Raw genomic sequence first — 13482 nt, 5'->3', positions numbered from 1 at the left:
AGATGTTGGTATACGTTCAGTTGTACTCACTTTTGTTGGCTCAGTAGAACTTATAGAAGATATTGATGTACTCTCAGCTGTACTCACTTTTGTAGCATCAGTAGTACTTACAGAAGACGTGGATATACTGTCAGTTGTGCTCACTTTTGTAGCATCAGTAACACCTAGAGATGTTGATAAAGTCTCAGCTGTGCTCACTTTTGTAGAATAAGTGGTAGTGATAAAAGATGTTGGTATACTCTCAACTGTGCTTGTTTTTGTAGCATTTGTAGTACTGATGGAGGATGGTAATATATTTGCACCTGTACTCACTTTTGTTGGTTCAGTAGTATTTATAGAAGCATCAGTGGTACTTATGGAAGATGTTGATGTACTTTCAGCTGTGCTCAGTTTTGTAGCATCAGTAACACTTATGGAAGATGTTGGTATACGTTCAGTTGTACTCACTTTTGATGGCTCAGTAGAACTTATAGAAGATATTGATGTACTCTCAGCTGTATTCACTTTTGTAGCATCAGTAGTACTTACAGAAGACGTGGATATACTCTCAGTTGTGCTCACTTTTGTAGCATCAGTAACACCTAGAGATGTTGATAAAGTCTCAGCTGTGCTCACTTTTGTAGAATAAGTGGTAGTGATAAAAGATGTTGGTATACTCTCAACTGTGCTCGTTTTTGTAGCATTTGTAGTACTGATGGAGGATGGTAATATATTTGCAGCTGTACTCACTTTTGTTGGTTCAGTAGTACTTATAGAAGCATCAGTGGTACTTATGGAAGATGTTGATGTACTTTCAGCTGTACTCACTTTTGTAGCATCAGTAGTACTTATCAAAGATGTTGCTGTACTTTCAGCTGTGCTCAGTTTTGTAACATTAGTAATACTTATGGAAGATGTTGGTATACGTTCAGTTGTACTCACTTTTGTTGGCTCAGTAGAACTTATAGAAGATATTGATGTACTCTCAGCTGTACTCACTTTTGTAGCATCAGTAGTACTTACAGAAGACGTGGATATACTCTCAGCTGTGCTCACTTTTGCAGCATCAGTAACACCTACAGATGTTGATAGTGTCTCAGCTGTGCTTGCTTTTGTAGAATAAGTGGTAGTGAAAAAAGATGTTGGTATACTCTCAACTGTGCTCGTTTTTGTAGCGTTTGTAGTACTGATGGAGGATGGTAATATATTTGCAGCTGTACTCACTTTTGTTGGTTCAGTAGTACTTATAGAAGCATCAGTGGTACTTTTGGAAGATGTTGATGTACTTTCAGCTGTGCTCAGTTTTGTAGCATCAGTAATACTTATGGAAGATGTTGGTGTATGTTCAGTTATGCTCACTTTTGTAGCATCAGTAGTACTTATGGAAGATGTTGATATACTCTCAGCTGTGTTTGCTTTTGTAGCATTCGTAGTACTTATGGAAGATGATATACTCTCAGTTGTGCTCACTTTTGCAGCATCAGTAGTACTGATAGAAGATGTTGTAATACTCTCAGATGTACTTAGTTTTGTAGCATCAGTAACACTTATGGACGATGTTGGTATACGTTCAGTTGTACTCACTTTTGTTGGCTCAGTAGAACTTATAGAAGATATTGATGTACTCTCAGCTGTACTCACTTTTGTAGCATCAGTAGTACTTACAGAAGACGTGGATATACTGTCAGTTGTGCTCACTTTTGTAGCATCAGTAACACCTAGAGATGTTGATAAAGTCTCAGCTGTGTTCACTTTTGTAGAATAAGTGGTAGTGATAAAAGATGTTGGTATACTCTCAACTGTGCTCGTTTTTGTAGCATTTGTAGTACTGATGGAGGATGGTAATATATTTGCAGCTGTACTCACTTTTGTTGGTTCAGTAGTACTTATAGAAGCATCAGTGGTACTTATGGAAGATGTTGATGTACTTTCAGCTGTACTCACTTTTGTAGCATCAGTAGTACTTATCAAAGATGTTGCTGTACTTTCAGCTGTGCTCAGTTTTGTAACATCAGTAATACTTATGGAAGATGTTGGTATACGTTCAGTTGTACTCACTTTTGTTGGCTCAGTAGAACTTATAGAAGATATTGATGTACTCTCAGCTGTACTCACTTTTGTAGCATCAGTAGTACTTACAGAAGACGTGGATATACTCTCAGCTGTGCTCACTTTTGCAGCATCAGTAACACCTACAGATGTTGAAAGTGTCTCAGCTGTGCTTGCTTTTGTAGAATAAGTGGTAGTGAAAAAAGATGTTGGTATACTCTCAACTGTGCTCGTTTTTGTAGCATTTGTAGTACTGATGGAGGATGGTAATATATTTGCAGCTGTACTCACTTTTGTTGGTTCAGTAGTACTTATAGAAGCATCAGTGGTACTTATGGAAGATGTTGATGTACTTTCAGCTGTGCTCAGTTTTGTAGCATCAGTAATACTTATGGAAGATGTTGGTGTACGTTCAGTTATGCTCACTTTTGTAGCATCAGTAGTACTTATGGAAGATGTTGATATACTCTCAGCTGTGTTTGCTTTTGTAGCATTCGTAGTACTTATGGAAGATGATATACTCTCAGTTGTGCTCACTTTTGCAGCATCAGTAGTACTGATAGAAGATGTTGTAATACTCTCAGATGTACTTAGTTTTGTAGCATCAGTAACACTTATGGACGATGTTGGTATACGTTCAGTTGTACTCACTTTTGTTGGCTCAGTAGAACTTATAGAAGATATTGATGTACTCTCAGCTGTACTCACTTTTGTAGCATCAGTAGTACTTACAGAAGACGTGGATATACTCTCAGCTGTGCTCACTTTTGCAGCATCAGTAACACCTACAGATGTTGATAGTGTCTCAGCTGTGCTTGCTTTTGTAGAATAAGTGGTAGTGAAAAAAGATGTTGGTATACTCTCAACTGTGCTCGTTTTTGTAGCATTTGTAGTACTGATGGAGGATGGTAATATATTTGCACCTGTACTCACTTTTGTTGGATTAGTAGTACTTATAGAAACATCAGTGGTACTTATGGAAGATGTTGATGTACTTTCAGCTGTACTGACTTTTGTAGCATCAGTAGTACTTACAGAAGACGTGGATATACTCTCAGTTGTGCTCACTTTTGCAGCATCAGTAGTACTGATAGAAGATGTTGATGTACTTTCAGCTGTACTCACTTTTGTAGCATCAGTAGTACTTACAGAAGACGTGGATATACTCTCAGTTGTGCTCACTTTTGTAGCATCAGTAACACCTAGAGATGTTGATAAAGTCTCAGCTGTGCTCACTTTTGTAGAATAAGTGGTAGTGATAAAAGATGTTGGTATACTCTCAACTGTGCTTGTTTTTGTAGCATTTGTAGTACTGATGGAGGATGGTAATATATTTGCAGCTGTACTCACTTTTGTTGGTTCAGTAGTACTTATAGAAGCATCAGTGGTACTTATGGAAGATGTTGATGTACTTTCAGCTGTACTCACTTTTGTAGCATCAGTAGTACTTATAAAAGATGTTGCTGTACTTTCAGCTGTGCTCAGTTTTGTAGCATCAGTAATACTTATGGAAGATGTTGGTGTACGTTCAGTTATGCTCACTTTTGTAGCATCAGTAGTACTTATGGAAGATGTTGATATACTCTCAGCTGTGCTTGCTTTTGTAGCATTCGTAGTACTTACGGAAGATGATATACTCTCAGTTGTGCTCACTTTTGCAGCATCAGTAGTACTGATAGAAGATGTTGTAATACTCTCAGATGTACTTAGTTTTGTAGCATCAGTAATACTTATGGAAGATGTTGATGTACTTTCAGCTGTGCTCAGTTTTGTAGCATCAGTAACACTTATGGAAGATGTTGGTATACGTTCAGTTGTACTCACTTTTGTTGGCTCAGTAGAACTTATAGAAGATATTGATGTACTCTCAGCTGTACTCACTTTTGTAGCATCAGTAGTACTTACAGAAGACGTGGATATACTGTCAGTTGTGCTCACTTTTGTAGCATCAGTAACACCTAGAGATGTTGATAAAGTCTCAGCTGTGCTCACTTTTGTAGAATAAGTGGTAGTGATAAAAGATGTTGGTATACTCTCAACTGTGCTTGTTTTTGTAGCATTTGTAGTACTGATGGAGGATGGTAATATATTTGCACCTGTACTCACTTTTGTTGGTTCAGTAGTACTTATAGAAGCATCAGTGGTACTTATGGAAGATGTTGATGTACTTTCAGCTGTGCTCAGTTTTGTAGCATCAGTAACACTTATGGAAGATGTTGGTATACGTTCAGTTGTACTCACTTTTGATGGCTCAGTAGAACTTATAGAAGATATTGATGTACTCTCAGCTGTATTCACTTTTGTAGCATCAGTAGTACTTACAGAAGACGTGGATATACTCTCAGTTGTGCTCACTTTTGTAGCATCAGTAACACCTAGAGATGTTGATAAAGTCTCAGCTGTGCTCACTTTTGTAGAATAAGTGGTAGTGATAAAAGATGTTGGTATACTCTCAACTGTGCTCGTTTTTGTAGCATTTGTAGTACTGATGGAGGATGGTAATATATTTGCAGCTGTACTCACTTTTGTTGGTTCAGTAGTACTTATAGAAGCATCAGTGGTACTTATGGAAGATGTTGATGTACTTTCAGCTGTACTCACTTTTGTAGCATCAGTAGTACTTATCAAAGATGTTGCTGTACTTTCAGCTGTGCTCAGTTTTGTAACATCAGTAATACTTATGGAAGATGTTGGTATACATTCAGTTGTACTCACTTTTGTTGGCTCAGTAGAACTTATAGAAGATATTGATGTACTCTCAGCTGTACTCACTTTTGTAGCATCAGTAGTACTTACAGAAGACGTGGATATACTCTCAGCTGTGCTCACTTTTGCAGCATCAGTAACATCTACAGATGTTGATAGTGTCTCAGCTGTGCTTGCTTTTGTAGAATAAGTGGTAGTGAAAAAAGATGTTGGTATACTCTCAACTGTGCTCGTTTTTGTAGCATTTGTAGTACTGATGGAGGATGGTAATATATTTGCAGCTGTACTCACTTTTGTTGGTTCAGTAGTACTTATAGAAGCATCAGTGGTACTTATGGAAGATGTTGATGTACTTTCAGCTGTGCTCAGTTTTGTAGCATCAGTAATACTTATGGAAGATGTTGGTGTACGTTCAGTTATGCTCACTTTTGTAGCATCAGTAGTACTTATGGAAGATGTTGATATACTCTCAGCTGTGTTTGCTTTTGTAGCATTCGTAGTACTTATGGAAGATGATATACTCTCAGTTGTGCTCACTTTTGCAGCATCAGTAGTACTGATAGAAGATGTTGTAATACTCTCAGATGTACTTAGTTTTGTAGCATCAGTAACACTTATGGAAGATGTTGGTATACGTTCAGTTGTACTCACTTTTGTTGGCTCAGTAGAACTTATAGAAGATATTGATGTACTCTCAGCTGTACTCACTTTTGTAGCATCAGTAGTACTTATAGAAGATGTGGATATACTCTCAGTTGTGCTCACTTTTGTAGCATTAGTAAAACCTAGAGATGTTGATAAAGTCTCAGCTGTGCTTGCTTTTGTAGAATAAGTGGTAGTGAAAAAAGATGTTGGTATACTCTCAACTGTGCTCGTTTTTGTAGCATTTGTAGTACTGATGGAGGATGGTAATATATTTGCACCTGTACTCACTTTTGTTGGATTAGTAGTACTTATAGAAACATCAGTGGTACTTATGGAAGATGTTGATGTACTTTCAGCTGTACTCACTTTTGTAGCATCAGTAGTACTTATCAAAGATGTTGATGTACTTTCAGCTGTGCTCAGTTTTGTAGCATCAGTAACACTTATGGAAGATGTTGGTATACGTTCAGTTGTACTCACTTTTGTTGGCTCAGTAGAACTTATAGAAGATATTGATGTACTCTCAGCTGTACTCACTTTTGTAGCATCAGTAGTACTTACAGAAGACGTGGATATACTCTCAGCTGTGCTCACTTTTGCAGCATCAGTAACACCTACAGATGTTGATAGTGTCTCAGCTGTGCTTGCTTTTGTAGAATAAGTGGTAGTGAAAAAAGATGTTTGTATACTCTCAACTGTGCTCGTTTTTGTAGCATTTGTAGTACTGATGGAGGATGGTAATATATTTGCACCTGTACTCACTTTTGTTGGATTAGTAGTACTTATAGAAACATCAGTGGTACTTATGGAAGATGTTGATGTACTTTCAGCTGTACTCACGTTTGTAGCATCAGTAGTACTTACAGAAGACGTGGATATACTCTCAGTTGTGCTCACTTTTGCAGCATCAGTAGTACTGATAGAAGATGTTGATGTACTTTCAGCTGTACTCACTTTTGTAGCATCAGTAGTACTTACAGAAGACGTGGATATACTGTCAGTTGTGCTCACTTTTGTAGCATCAGTAACACCTAGAGATGTTGATAAAGTCTCAGTTGTGCTCACTTTTGTAGCATCAGTAACACCTAGAGATGTTGATAAAGTCTCAGTTGTGCTCACTTTTGTAGAATAAGTGGTAGTGATAAAAGATGTTGGTATACTCTCAACTGTGCTCGTTTTTGTGGCATTTGTAGTACTGATGGAGGATGGTAATATATTTGCACCTGTACTCACTTTTGTTGGTTCAGTAGTACTTATAGAAGCATCAGTGGTACTTATGGAAGATGTTGATGTACTTTCAGCTGTACTCACTTTTGTAGCATCAGTAGTACTTATCAAAGATGTTGATGTACTTTCAGCTGTGCTCAGTTTTGTAGCATCAGTAACACTTATGGAAGATGTTGGTATACGTTCAGTTGTGCTCACTTTTGTTGGCTCAGTAGAACTTATAGAAGATATTGATGTACTCTCAGCTGTACTCACTTTTGTAGCATCAGTAGTACTTACAGAAGACGTGGATATACTCTCTGCTGTGCTCACTTTTGCAGCATCAGTAACACCTACAGATGTTGATAGTGGCTCAGCTGTGCTTGCTTTTGTAGAATAAGTGGTAGTGAAAAAAGATGTTGGTATACTCTCAACTGTGCTCGTTTTTGTAGCATTTGTAGTACTGATGGAGGATGGTAATATATTTGCACCTGTACTCACTTTTGTTGAATTAGTAGTACTTATAAAAACATCAGTGGTACTTATGGAAGATGTTGATGTACTTTCAGCTGTACTCACTTTTGTAGCATCAGTAGTACTTACAGAAGACGTGGATATACTCTCAGTTGTGCTCACTTTTGCAGCATCAGTAGTACTGATAGAAGATGTTGATGTACTTTCAGCTGTACTCACTTTTGTAGCATCAGTAGTACTTACAGAAGACGTGGATATACTGTCAGTTGTGCTCACTTTTGTAGCATCAGTAACACCTAGAGATGTTGATAAAGTCTCAGTTGTGCTCACTTTTGTAGCATCAGTAACACCTAGAGATGTTGATAAAGTCTCAGTTGTGCTCACTTTTGTAGAATAAGTGGTAGTGATAAAAGATGTTGGTATACTCTTAACTGTGCTCGTTTTTGTGGCATTTGTAGTACTGATGGAGGATGGTAATATATTTGCACCTGTACTCACTTTTGTTGGTTCAGTAGTACTTATAGAAGCATCAGTGGTACTTATGGAAGATGTTGATGTACTTTCAGCTGTACTCACTTTTGTAGCATCAGTAGTACTTATCAAAGATGTTGATGTACTTTCAGCTGTGCTCAGTTTTGTAGCATCAGTAACACTTATGGAAGATGTTGGTATACGTTCAGTTGTGCTCACTTTTGTTGGCTCAGTAGAACTTATAGAAGATATTGATGTACTCTCAGCTGTACTCACTTTTGTAGCATCAGTAGTACTTACAGAAGACGTGGATATACTCCCAGCTGTGCTCACTTTTGCAGCATCAGTAACACCTACAGATGTTGATAGTGTCTCAGCTGTGCTTGCTTTTGTAGAATAAGTGGTAGTGAAAAAAGATGTTGGTATACTCTCAACTGTGCTCGTTTTTGTAGCATTTGTAGTTCTGATGGAGGATGGTAATATATTTGCAGCTGTACTCACTTTTGTTGGTTCAGTAGTACTTATAGAAGCATCAGTGGTACTTATGGAAGATGTTGATGTACTTTCAGCTGTGCTCAGTTTTGTAGCATCAGTAATACTTATGGAAGATGTTGGTGTACGTTCAGTTATGCTCACTTTTGTAGCATCAGTAGTACTTATGGAAGATGTTGATATACTCTCAGCTGTGTTTGCTTTTGTAGCATTCGTAGTACTTATGGAAGATGATATACTCTCAGTTGTGCTCACTTTTGCAGCATCAGTAGTACTGATAGAAGATGTTGTAATACTCTCAGATGTACTTAGTTTTGTAGCATCAGTAACACTTATGGAAGATGTTGGTATACGTTCAGTTGTACTCACTTTTGTTGGCTCAGTAGAACTTATAGAAGATATTGATGTACTCTCAGCTGTACTCACTTTTGTAGCATCAGTAGTACTTATAGAAGATGTGGATATACTCTCAGTTGTGCTCACTTTTGTAGCATTAGTAAAACCTAGAGATGTTGATAAAGTCTCAGCTGTGCTTGCTTTTGTAGAATAAGTGGTAGTGAAAAAAGATGTTGGTATACTCTCAACTGTGCTCGTTTTTGTAGCATTTGTAGTACTGATGGAGGATGGTAATATATTTGCACCTGTACTCACTTTTGTTGGATTAGTAGTACTTATAGAAACATCAGTGGTACTTATGGAAGATGTTGATGTACTTTCAGCTGTACTCACTTTTGTAGCATCAGTAGTACTTATCAAAGATGTTGATGTACTTTCAGCTGTGCTCAGTTTTGTAGCATCAGTAACACTTATGGAAGATGTTGGTATACGTTCAGTTGTACTCACTTTTGTTGGCTCAGTAGAACTTATAGAAGATATTGATGTACTCTCAGCTGTACTCACTTTTGTAGCATCAGTAGTACTTACAGAAGACGTGGATATACTCTCAGCTGTGCTCACTTTTGCAGCATCAGTAACACCTACAGATGTTGATAGTGTCTCAGCTGTGCTTGCTTTTGTAGAATAAGTGGTAGTGAAAAAAGATGTTGGTATACTCTCAACTGTGCTCGTTTTTGTAGCATTTGTAGTACTGATGGAGGATGGTAATATATTTGCACCTGTACTCACTTTTGTTGGATTAGTAGTACTTATAGAAACATCAGTGGTACTTATGGAAGATGTTGATGTACTTTCAGCTGTACTCACTTTTGTAGCATCAGTAGTACTTATCAAAGATGTTGCTGTACTTTCAGCTGTGCTCAGTTTTGTAACATCAGTAATACTTATGGAAGATGTTGGTATACGTTCAGTTGTACTCACTTTTGTTGGCTCAGTAGAACTTATAGAAGATATTGATGTACTCTCAGCTGTACTCACTTTTGTAGCATCAGTAGTACTTACAGAAGACGTGGATATACTCTCAGCTGTGCTCACTTTTGCAGCATCAGTAACATCTACAGATGTTGATAGTGTCTCAGCTGTGCTTGCTTTTGTAGAATAAGTGGTAGTGAAAAAAGATGTTGGTATACTCTCAACTGTGCTCGTTTTTGTAGCATTTGTAGTTCTGATGGAGGATGGTAATATATTTGCAGCTGTACTCACTTTTGTTGGTTCAGTAGTACTTATAGAAGCATCAGTGGTACTTATGGAAGATGTTGATGTACTTTCAGCTGTGCTCAGTTTTGTAGCATCAGTAATACTTATGGAAGATGTTGGTGTACGTTCAGTTATGCTCACTTTTGTAGCATCAGTAGTACTTATGGAAGATGTTGATATACTCTCAGCTGTGTTTGCTTTTGTAGCATTCGTAGTACTTATGGAAGATGATATACTCTCAGTTGTGCTCACTTTTGCAGCATCAGTAGTACTGATAGAAGATGTTGTAATACTCTCAGATGTACTTAGTTTTGTAGCATCAGTAACACTTATGGAAGATGTTGGTATACGTTCAGTTGTACTCACTTTTGTTGGCTCAGTAGAACTTATAGAAGATATTGATGTACTCTCAGCTGTACTCACTTTTGTAGCATCAGTAGTACTTATAGAAGATGTGGATATACTCTCAGTTGTGCTCACTTTTGTAGCATTAGTAAAACCTAGAGATGTTGATAAAGTCTCAGCTGTGCTTGCTTTTGTAGAATAAGTGGTAGTGAAAAAAGATGTTGGTATACTCTCAACTGTGCTCGTTTTTGTAGCATTTGTAGTACTGATGGAGGATGGTAATATATTTGCACCTGTACTCACTTTTGTTGGATTAGTAGTACTTATAGAAACATCAGTGGTACTTATGGAAGATGTTGATGTACTTTCAGCTGTACTCACTTTTGTAGCATCAGTAGTACTTATCAAAGATGTTGATGTACTTTCAGCTGTGCTCAGTTTTGTAGCATCAGTAACACTTATGGAAGATGTTGGTATACGTTCAGTTGTACTCACTTTTGTTGGCTCAGTAGAACTTATAGAAGATATTGATGTACTCTCAGCTGTACTCACTTTTGTAGCATCAGTAGTACTTACAGAAGACGTGGATATACTCTCAGCTGTGCTCACTTTTGCAGCATCAGTAACACCTACAGATGTTGATAGTGTCTCAGCTGTGCTTGCTTTTGTAGAATAAGTGGTAGTGAAAAAAGATGTTGGTATACTCTCAACTGTGCTCGTTTTTGTAGCATTTGTAGTACTGATGGAGGATGGTAATATATTTGCACCTGTACTCACTTTTGTTGGATTAGTAGTACTTATAGAAACATCAGTGGTACTTATGGAAGATGTTGATGTACTTTCAGCTGTACTCACGTTTGTAGCATCAGTAGTACTTACAGAAGACGTGGATATACTCTCAGTTGTGCTCACTTTTGCAGCATCAGTAGTACTGATAGAAGATGTTGATGTACTTTCAGCTGTACTTACTTTTGTAGCATCAGTAGTACTTACAGAAGACGTGGATATACTGTCAGTTGTGCTCACTTTTGTAGCATCAGTAACACCTAGAGATGTTGATAAAGTCTCAGTTGTGCTCACTTTTGTAGCATCAGTAACACCTAGAGATGTTGATAAAGTCTCAGTTGTGCTCACTTTTGTAGAATAAGTGGTAGTGATAAAAGATGTTGGTATACTCTCAACTGTGCTCGTTTTTGTGGCATTTGTAGTACTGATGGAGGATGGTAATATATTTGCACCTGTACTCACTTTTGTTGGTTCAGTAGTACTTATAGAAGCATCAGTGGTTCTTATGGAAGATGTTGATGTACTTTCAGCTGTACTCACTTTTGTAGCATCAGTAGTACTTATCAAAGATGTTGATGTACTTTCAGCTGTGCTCAGTTTTGTAGCATCAGTAACACTTATGGAAGATGTTGGTATACGTTCAGTTGTGCTCACTTTTGTTGGCTCAGTAGAACTTATAGAAGATATTGATGTACTCTCAGCTGTACTCACTTTTGTAGCATCAGTAGTACTTACAGAAGACGTGGATATACTCTCTGCTGTGCTCACTTTTGCAGCATCAGTAACACCTACAGATGTTGATAGTGGCTCAGCTGTGCTTGCTTTTGTAGAATAAGTGGTAGTGAAAAAAGATGTTGGTATACTCTCAACTGTGCTCGTTTTTGTAGCATTTGTAGTACTGATGGAGGATGGTAATATATTTGCACCTGTACTCACTTTTGTTGAATTAGTAGTACTTATAAAAACATCAGTGGTACTTATGGAAGATGTTGATGTACTTTCAGCTGTACTCACTTTTGTAGCATCAGTAGTACTTACAGAAGACGTGGATATACTCTCAGTTGTGCTCACTTTTGCAGCATCAGTAGTACTGATAGAAGATGTTGATGTACTTTCAGCTGTACTCACTTTTGTAGCATCAGTAGTACTTACAGAAGACGTGGATATACTGTCAGTTGTGCTCACTTTTGTAGCATCAGTAACACCTAGAGATGTTGATAAAGTCTCAGCTGTGCTCACTTTTGTAGCATCAGTAACACCTAGAGATGTTGATAAAGTCTCAGTTGTGCTCACTTTTGTAGAATAAGTGGTAGTGATAAAAGATGTTGGTATACTCTCAACTGTGCTCGTTTTTGTGGCATTTGTAGTACTGATGGAGGATGGTAATATATTTGCACCTGTACTCACTTTTGTTGGTTCAGTAGTACTTATAGAAGCATCAGTGGTACTTATGGAAGATGTTGATGTACTTTCAGCTGTACTCACTTTTGTAGCATCAGTAGTACTTATCAAAGATGTTGATGTACTTTCAGCTGTGCTCAGTTTTGTAGCATCAGTAACACTTATGGAAGATGTTGGTATACGTTCAGTTGTGCTCACTTTTGTTGGCTCAGTAGAACTTATAGAAGATATTGATGTACTCTCAGCTGTACTCACTTTTGTAGCATCAGTAGTACTTACAGAAGACGTGGATATACTCCCAGCTGTGCTCACTTTTGCAGCATCAGTAACACCTACAGATGTTGATAGTGTCTCAGCTGTGCTTGCTTTTGTAGAATAAGTGGTAGTGAAAAAAGATGTTGGTATACTCTCAACTGTGCTCGTTTTTGTAGCATTTGTAGTACTGATGGAGGATGGTAATATATTTGCACCTGTACTCACTTTTGTTGGATTAGTAGTACTTATAGAAACATCAGTGGTACTTATGGAAGATGTTGATGTACTTTCAGCTGTACTCACTTTTGTAGCATCAGTAGTACTTACAGAAGACGTGGATATACTCTCAGTTGTGCTCACTTTTGCAGCATCAGTAGTACTGATAGAAGATGTTGATGTACTTTCAGCTGTACTCACTTTTGTAGCATCAGTAGTACTTACAGAAGACGTGGATATACTCTCAGTTGTGCTCACTTTTGTAGCATCAGTAACACCTAGAGATGTTGATAAAGTCTCAGCTGTGCTCACTTTTGTAGAATAAGTGGTAGTGATAAAAGATGTTGGTATACTCTCAACTGTGCTTGTTTTTGTAGCATTTGTAGTACTGATGGAGGATGGTAATATATTTGCAGCTGTACTCACTTTTGTTGGTTCAGTAGTACTTATAGAAGTATCAGTGGTACTTATGGAAGATGTTGATGTACTTTCAGCTGTACTCACTTTTGTAGCATCAGTAGTACTTATAAAAGATGTTGCTGTACTTTCAGCTGTGCTCAGTTTTGTAGCATCAGTAATACTTATGGAAGATGTTGGTGTACGTTCAGTTATGCTCACTTTTGTAGCATCAGTAGTACTTATGGAAGATGTTGATATACTCTCAGCTGTGCTTGCTTTTGTAGCATTCGTAGTACTTATGGAAGATGATATACTCTCAGTTGTGCTCACTTTTGCAGCATCAGTAGTACTGATAGAAGATGTTGTAATACTCTCAGATGTACTTAGTTTTGTAGCATCAGTAATACTTATGGAAGATGTTGATGTACTTTCAGCTGTGCTCAGTTTTGTAGCATCAGTAACACT

General features: G+C 37.6%; 1 protein-coding gene across 1 annotated transcript in view; it reads right to left on the bottom strand.

Annotated features, from left to right (window-relative positions):
- The window catches only part of LOC136631499 (mucin-3B-like), a 45901-nt gene that overhangs the window by 17752 nt on the left and 14667 nt on the right, over positions 1 to 13482 (bottom strand). The window contains exons 7-13 of the mRNA XM_066605822.1: positions 12861 to 13451; positions 10971 to 11093; positions 8907 to 10148; positions 7791 to 8558; positions 4197 to 5552; positions 3498 to 3785; positions 129 to 2846 (exon numbers count right to left, since the gene is read on the bottom strand). Coding sequence (XP_066461919.1) covers positions 129 to 2846; positions 3498 to 3785; positions 4197 to 5552; positions 7791 to 8558; positions 8907 to 10148; positions 10971 to 11093; positions 12861 to 13451 — 7086 coding nt within the window. The remainder of the gene's footprint in view (positions 1 to 128; positions 2847 to 3497; positions 3786 to 4196; positions 5553 to 7790; positions 8559 to 8906; positions 10149 to 10970; positions 11094 to 12860; positions 13452 to 13482) is intronic.

The sequence above is a fragment of the Eleutherodactylus coqui genome, chromosome 1 (genome assembly GCF_035609145.1).
Source record: "Eleutherodactylus coqui strain aEleCoq1 chromosome 1, aEleCoq1.hap1, whole genome shotgun sequence".
Lineage (NCBI taxonomy): Eukaryota > Metazoa > Chordata > Amphibia > Anura > Eleutherodactylidae > Eleutherodactylus > Eleutherodactylus coqui.
Note: the sequence above shows the minus strand (reverse complement) of the source record. Positions and strands in the feature narration are given on the sequence as shown.